The sequence below is a fragment of the Belonocnema kinseyi genome, chromosome 6 (genome assembly GCF_010883055.1).
Source record: "Belonocnema kinseyi isolate 2016_QV_RU_SX_M_011 chromosome 6, B_treatae_v1, whole genome shotgun sequence".
Lineage (NCBI taxonomy): Eukaryota > Metazoa > Arthropoda > Insecta > Hymenoptera > Cynipidae > Belonocnema > Belonocnema kinseyi.
The window spans coordinates 21,565,985-21,574,100 of NC_046662.1; the positions used below are offsets into that span (position 1 = coordinate 21,565,985).

The 8,116-nt window shown below is 30.1% G+C and overlaps 1 protein-coding gene across 1 annotated transcript in view; it reads right to left on the reverse strand.

Moving 5' to 3' along the window:
- Positions 1–1,694: 1,694 nt before the first annotated feature.
- The window catches only part of LOC117175290 (cytochrome P450 4C1-like), a 25,686-nt gene continuing 19,264 nt past the window's right edge, over positions 1,695–8,116 (reverse strand). The window contains exons 5-9 of the mRNA XM_033365000.1: positions 7,635–7,741; positions 5,618–5,686; positions 5,142–5,319; positions 3,511–3,690; positions 1,695–1,864 (exon numbers count right to left, since the gene is read on the reverse strand). Of these exons, the coding sequence (XP_033220891.1) occupies positions 1,695–1,864; positions 3,511–3,690; positions 5,142–5,319; positions 5,618–5,686; positions 7,635–7,741 (704 nt within the window). The remainder of the gene's footprint in view (positions 1,865–3,510; positions 3,691–5,141; positions 5,320–5,617; positions 5,687–7,634; positions 7,742–8,116) is intronic.

The window sequence follows — 8,116 nt, forward strand, 5'->3', positions numbered from 1 at the left end:
TTTTTAAAAATTTTTACTTCGAGGATCATCCAATTGCGCCAAACTCTCGCTTTTAGTCAGCCTGTTTTCAGCCTTTCTAGAACTGCTCCCCTGAGAAACTGCGTTGGCCAGCAGTTCTAGAAATTCTGAGAACAGGCTGACTGAAAGCGAGAGTTTGGCATAATTCGATGATCCCCGAAGTAAAAATTAAAAAAAAAATGACAAGGTGGCGGCCAATTATAAATTCCAAAAATTAATCGTTTCTTCAGCTTTCAATCAAATATTTTTAAACTTTGCTAAAACACAAAGCCCCAAATTTAAAAAAAATCCAAGATGAGCTACCTTGCAATTTTTTCCAATTTTGGACTTTAGGGATCTTAGGATGATTTATAAAATAAAAAACATTTTTCTAGAAAACCAAAAAAATATTCACTCAGAAAAATGTCTGGTTAAATCAACCAGAATTCTGGTTAAATCTGCCCTTACTATTTTTTCTGGTTAAAGTAACCAGAATTGTGGTTACTTATAGACCGGGAGGCAGCAACAGACTACACTGCACCATTTTCGGCAGCTTTATTTTTTGAGTTTGATATATTCAAATGAAATGTAGCAGTAAAATCATCGTCTCCCATTTCAGTTGTAGAACAATGGCTTGCGAATTAATGTATTAGCCTATCGCTACGCGCTCGGTCTTTGTGTTTACACCCATATTCATGCGCAGATTTTTAAAAGCACTCGAGTTTGCCCCTGAAATTGTATATCATTTCCATAAATGTATATTATTACAATTCATAACATGCATTGGTAATATACCAGACGTGGATTTATTGTCTCGTTTAAAAAAAAGTTCACATTCCTTGAAAAAATTTTGTTATTAAAAATTGTAATGCAACTTATTTCGTTTTTTCATAAGCTGAATTTTTTCATTTCCTGTGATATTTTTACGATTGAAGCATTAAACATACGGTGTACACAGGAGCCTTACCATTTTTTAACTTCTAACTTATATCCTTAACCTCATTGACCTAGACTTTGACATTGGAATTTTCTATCGCATCTTGTTCTACATCGTAGTCGTGTTGCCCTATTGCTTCACCTCCTAATAATTTATTAAAAGAATCCCTCAAAGGGTCTAGGGTGGAAAGTCTAGTTACAAGAGTCCCAGGAAACTTCGGTTCATGGAGGGAGGGGGGCGATTAGTTTCAACCGAGAGTCATAGCTAGTTGGTGTTTTATGCTGAGAAGGTTACCAACCTTCAGCAGCGTTGTGTATGCTATAACTCTGGTATTTTTTGGTTATATGAAAAAAGTCATTAGGATAAATATTTTGTATTTTCGAAAACTATGAGTATCCGTAAAAGAATTTTTCTCTGATGAGAATGTAAAAGCAAACATTATTTCCTTAAACGATAGTAAATTATTCCTCTGGAAAATTGTTTTTTCTCTCTTGTAAAATTAAGTAAAAAACATTGACCAATCCCCATTACTATTCATAATTGATCGATGCTATTATACTAATATTTGAAATTTCATTTTTAATTATTAGTTTGAAACCATAAATTTGAAATACAAAAAATAAAAAAATGTTGTTGCAATAAATCTGAAAAATTTTATTGGTTCAAATTTATAGAAACAACAAATCACTAAATTACTCATCACAGTTTATTTTATAGACTATAGTAACCATATGAATTTGCGAAAATAAAAGTAAGCAGATTATTTCACTCTCTTTTCAATTCTCATAGTTATGGGCTCAGCAGGTTCAAGAACAACAGCAAATTTAATTTGTATGTCCTCGATTGGCTTGATTTGATCCTTTATTAATACATATTTACGAAGTAAAGTAGCCATTAGAATCTTCATGGACATCATAGCATACACGCGCCCTGAAAATATTAAAGTTTATTTTTAGAAATTTATTGTAAATCAATTATATCATACATATTATAATAATGTATATATGGGTCATTCTGTAAATTTCGGGAATGAGATTCGAGAAATGGTGAAGCGGGAAATTTCTAATAGTATTATTTAGTTTCAAAGGATACACGACTGTATAAGTTTTAATGAAGAGTATGTTGTAAAGACATGATGAAGATTGCGTTAAAAAAATAATTTTTTCTCATTTATTGCAGATAATTTCAGAGTGATCTACTTATATTAGGGCAGATAAAAAAACAAAATTTGGAAAATCGGAAATGGAATCATGTGGAATTGTAGCGTATGAGGACCCTGAAAAGGATAATTATTCGGATTTGATAGATAAACTTTGTTAAACATAATATTTTTCAAATACTGATTAATTTCCTAAATTTGTGGCCTTACATGTCTCTAAATTTTTGAAGATTTTTATTTCCATCTCCATAAGATATTGTTTATGTTCAATAGACCCCTGGTTTCAAAAAATAATTTTAAATCATAAAGAAATGTAGAGATCACTTTTTCAGATATCTAGAATGATTCTCCTTGTAAGAATACGATAGAAAAAAATTGATTACTCTTGGAGTCGATAATATAAACAAATTTAAAACTTAGTTTTAAATAAATTTATAGATACATGGAAAAAATTTCTCTATATTTCTGTAAGTTTTAAGTTTATTTTTCAAAAACAGGAGTATAATAAACTTTAATAATCGAAAATCGAAGCCGTTTGTTGATTAAATCCAAATTAATCATTATTTTCCATAGTCCCAGCACAGTAAACCCCAGGAATAAATGTTATCTTTAAATTGGATAAAAACGTTGCAGCACGTTTATCTGAAGAAAATATTTACTGGAAATAGATGTCAAAGAACATATATGTGATATATTATGTCACATGTGATATGTGTGATATGTGGTGTCATTATTTTAATATGTTAAACGGATGCATCTAGGTTCACTCACAAAATTTCCTCCATAAATTTGAAAATCCTTGCGGTATTCATTTTTTAAATCGTTTCACTTTATTTAAGTGATTTTGACCAAGAAATCACCCACTTACACTTACAAAATAAATAGGCTGCATTGTTTAGTTTATATTTTATAGTGTTTGTTTATAATTTTTAAAGTCTTCATTAGTTTCGACAGAAACTAAAGGTTTGTTCAACAAAAGTAAAGAAATTAACTTTGCTGAGTGTTCCCTGTAAAGTACGAACTAACCAAAGTGCAGTCTATGTTTTCTGTAAGTCTAGGTAAATAATTTTTTAGTTAAAATCATTTAAATAAAGTGAGACGATTTAAAAAATGAATCCCACGAGGATTTTCAAATTTATAGAGAAATTTTTTTCGGTGAACCTAGTTGCAGCCGTTTGGCGTATCACTCATATCACAGATGTTAAATGAATATTTTCGTCAGATAAATGTTATCTTTCGTCAGATTAATTTTACCTTTCATTAGATAAATATGCTGCAGCATTTTTATCCAATCTAAAGATAAAATTTATTCCTAGGGTTTACGGTGAATACGTTACTTTTCCACATAGTTCCACTTCCGATTTCCAAACGTGTGTTTTTAAGCATCCGGATATACATATATAATGAATTTGAATACCTATACAGTCTCTTGGACCCAAACTGAAAGGCATATAAGTGTATGGTATTTGTTTCTCAACTTCTTCAGGTAAAAACCTATCGGGGTTAAACTTTAGTGGATCGGTCCAATATTTTTTATCACGATGAAGTGCGATTACTGACGTAATTATTCCGCAATCTTTTGGTAAAAGGTATCCATCTGAGAAAAGAAATATGAAAAAGTTCATTACATTAAAAAAAATTAGGGTGTCTACTCAAATTGTGCAGGTATCGACGAATTTTTCCAGGTTTAAGTTTCATAGTACGAATAATTTTTTTAAACAATCTACTTGGAATATGTATACAATTTCGCAATTTAATTTTAAATAACTTTTTTTTTATTTGCAAAAGTAGTTGTATCAAAGGATAACTGATTTCTTAGTAGTATTTAATAATTATCTTATTATCATTTTATCTTCATGTACTTAAAATTCAGTATATATTTTGACATAATATCATTATGAAGGAAAGATATTTTCCAAGCCAAAAAAGGAAAATAAGATTTTCTATGGCAATAGGTAAATATATTTTATTAGGAAAAATTAATTTGGGTACTATATTGAATTTAATTTTAAACGTTTTAAATTCCCAAGATTTCAAGCAAAAATATTGCATTTTTAAAAAGATAGATGAATTTTTAACTGAATATTTGAATATTCTACGAAAAATGTGAATTTTCATCAAAGTAGACGAATTTTTAACAAAATATGCACGAAAAAAAACAAATGTTGAACAAAGTCGTTCGATTTTCCATTAAAAAAAAATTTACATTTAATATGATAATTCTTCAGCCGAAATTTAATTAATTTTAAAGAAAAGGGTTGAATTTACGACACAAAGTTAAATGTTTGCATAAAAATAATTTTCAACTAAACAAAAACGAACTTTTAACAAATTATCTTAATTTCCAAATGAAGTGATGAATTTTAATTTGAAATTATAAATCTTTAACTAGAATAGTTGAATTTTAAACCAAAAAGATGAGTTTTCAACAAAGAAGATACCTTTTTGAAGAAAAAAAGACGAGTTCTTAAGAAAATGCATAAAATTTTAGCAACAAAAAATATACATTTTCAACAAAAGATGATGGAATTTACAAGTGGCATGGTAAAATTTTGAACCAAAGAGATAAATTTTCATTTAAAATTATGGATCTTTAGTGCAAAAAATTCATTTTTAACAAAAAAAGAAGAAAAGAAATTTCAAGAAAGGGCATGAATTTTTAAGTAAAAAAATTCAGTTTTTAACCAAAAATTCAATAGTTAAAGTTTAGGTTTAAAAAAGTGGAATAGATATATTTTTAATGACAAAAATTAATGTTCAACTTAACGTTTAATTTCCCATTAAGAAGATTAACTTTCTGTTAAAAAATATATTTTAGCTAAAAGTTTAAAAAAATGTATACAAACTGTTTAATTTTTAAGCAAAAAGATGAATTTTCAACCTAAAGTTGAATAGTTAGATTGTCAGTTAAAAAAATTAATTTTCAGCCGAACACCGAATTTTTAACCAAAAAGTTCAACCTAGTTTTCCGGGTAAGTATACACCCTGAATATTGTGAAAATTTTTTATGTTTTTAAGATTAGCATAAATTTACTGAAATTACTCGACCTAGGGGAAAATCTTCCAGCAACTTTCGTCCAAGTAGAGGCACCACAGGGTAAAGTCTCATCACTTCCTTAATTACTCTTTCCAAGTAATCCATATGTTTTAAGTCTTCTAATTTCACAGGTGTTTCATCCGGGCTCTCGGGGCCATAAATTTTATAAAGTTCCTTGTAAACTTTATCCTAAAATATTTTATAAATAATTAATCATAATTTGTCAAAATGAAAAAAAGGAAAACACTTAGGTAATATTAGATATCCAAAAATAATACAAATGTGTAGAAAATGTGACGGTTTTCTTTTTAATTTTGGGTTTTACTGGGTTGTTTTGTTTTAATTTTATGAAGAGAAATAATTTTGTGATTTATGCGACAAAAACTATTCTTTTGATATTCGAAATTTGATATTAAAACTTAATATAAAACTTGCTATTCAATCTCTAGTGTCTAAAAGTATAATTTGCTGCATTTCTTAAACGAACCTGTATGTCTGGATGAGAAGCTAGCATGAGCAGTGTGAAACAGTTCGTACGACTTACAGTATCATAACCCTGCAAATTATAAGAAAAATGACTTCAGGCTGTGCATTAGAGTGGCACCTAAAATACCAAAGTTTCAAACTTTTTTGCGTCACACCGCCTTCATTCTATTCTTTTTTCAAAAAATTGAATACTTCTATTTTAATATTGAGAGGGACCATGCACCCCCTGAAAGTTCCCATAAGAATAGCATAGGCGAAAAAACAGTTTTTGTAAATTCCATCCAAATCGTGAAAATGTATTATAAAGTATAGGTAATTATTTTATGATCTCATAAAAAATCTTGGGGAAATATCAATACATAATTAATTTTTAATATCACCCCCCTTGAGCTTCTTTCATGGTGCCCGAAAAACTACCTCAAAGAAGCGCAATACAGATTTTGCGAAATATTGCCCCTAATTGTTAGTTTTTGTAAATTTTGTTCATAGATCCTCATGAATGTATACATTACAAGATATTATATATTTTCAATTAATATTTAACTGTGTAAATAATAACTAGCCACGATAATTCGTTTCAGGCGTCTATCACTCCGCTGACACTTTCACACAGCTCTTGACGATTTCTCTCTACACATTCCTATTCTGGCATACAAATTTTGTTTTCTCTATATCCATCAATCTTCTCATGTAAGATCTTGTATTTCTCTTGGTTTTCTTCGCATCGGAACAAAATAAAATTCAATAGAGTTGACGGTAACTATTTCCCATGTGGCGGATAATTTTCAACGCGTGAAGGTAATTTTCTTCCTTGTTCTGCTTTTGGTTACGCTTCCATTTACTTTACCTAAATACAATATTATTGTCGATCCTTCTCATTCCCTTCTCTCAACATGACAAAACCATATCAACAAATTTCTTTCACTCTTTTCAAACAGCGTTTCCTCTACACCACACTCTTTGAGAATCATCTAATTAATAACTTTGTCCGTTCGCACTTGGCATAAACTGCATGTCAAACACGTTGACTTTACTCCTATCCTTTTCTTGTTATATCCAGGTCTTGCTACTATTCAGGTCATTGGATGAGGGCACAGAGTTACAGTGATCCCCAGATATCGGGTCTCCTGATAGAGTTCTTCCGAGAATTAACGCCTAGCCGCAAGTAGGAATAAAAGGAGTTGCACGGGGTAAACGGCGGCCACTCAGGCGTGAACAAACAAAAGCGTTTTCTACGAAACGACCCTCTATCTGGGTATTCCCCACCAAGGTCTGCCCAAAAATCTGGCCAGTATCAGAGTGTTACTGTATTTCTTAGAATTTTAGCTTCAATATTAATATTTTTACTTCTGGTAAGAGCTCCTATACTAACGATCACTTTTCTCTTACCTGATTTTTACGCCTGGGTATCTTTTTATCTATTTTACCATAATTATTCATTAGTAAATAAACTTCCTAATAACATGTAATTACTAACTTTTTATATTCTCGCTTAGTCTAAGGCAATGTTGCATGTTGTTTTCCTACCTGCGTTTTTTCAAATATAATCATTTTTAATAATCATGTTAATCTTAAGATTCATGGTTGAAAATCTTTGGTTGATTTTACTGTAAAAATCTTATCACCTGCAAACGCTACTTCCACGCACGTTCACAGTCCGCAGATCAACTCCTTCTTCGCCTAATAGAGCCATTCTTAGACACTTGTCCATGAATATTATAAACAGCCAAGAGTTCAGAAACTTTTCAAAAATTTACGTGTTTTTCCTATGTTATTCTTAAGGGAAACTTCGGGGGTCAGGCGGGCCCAATTAATACTGAAAATATATTTACTTTTCATGGGAATTTAAATAGATTGCGGGGGGTGGAGGGTGCGACAAAAATGTGAAACTTTTTTACCCATAATATACATTATTCAACTCGCTGAAAATATAAAATAAATACAATCAAAAGTATTTTTATTTTACTTCTTTGGTTTGTATTTATATCTTTGGTATATAAACTGTGCAAAATAATTACAGCCTCTATCAACGTGTCAGCATGCTCACGAACTTCGTCGTCAGTAAAAATTCCTTTGTCTGCCATTTCTAGCATTAAATCCAGAAAAGGTTTTTTCTGATTTTGATCTGCAAAAACATACTTAAAATTAAAAAAAAAGATATTAAATAACAGTAACGTGAGCTTACCCTCATTTTGGAATAATTCATTTTTCAGCTGAATTCTTCTCTTTTTAATTACCTATAAACACAGCATTATTATATTTTCAAAGTGTCTAGGTTCACCGGAAATATTTATGCTATGGTCTTACATACGGCCTTCAATTTTAAGAAAATAAAATCAGAATGAATAGTACAATAATCTTACATTTACTGTGAAAGTTATTAAAAAATCTACAGCATCATAGAACTTTTTTGAAATTTTGGTCATATTGAAAATTGTATCGAAATGTAACAAAGGATTCATTCCTCTGATGATTATGGCCTCAAATACTCTGTAAAAAA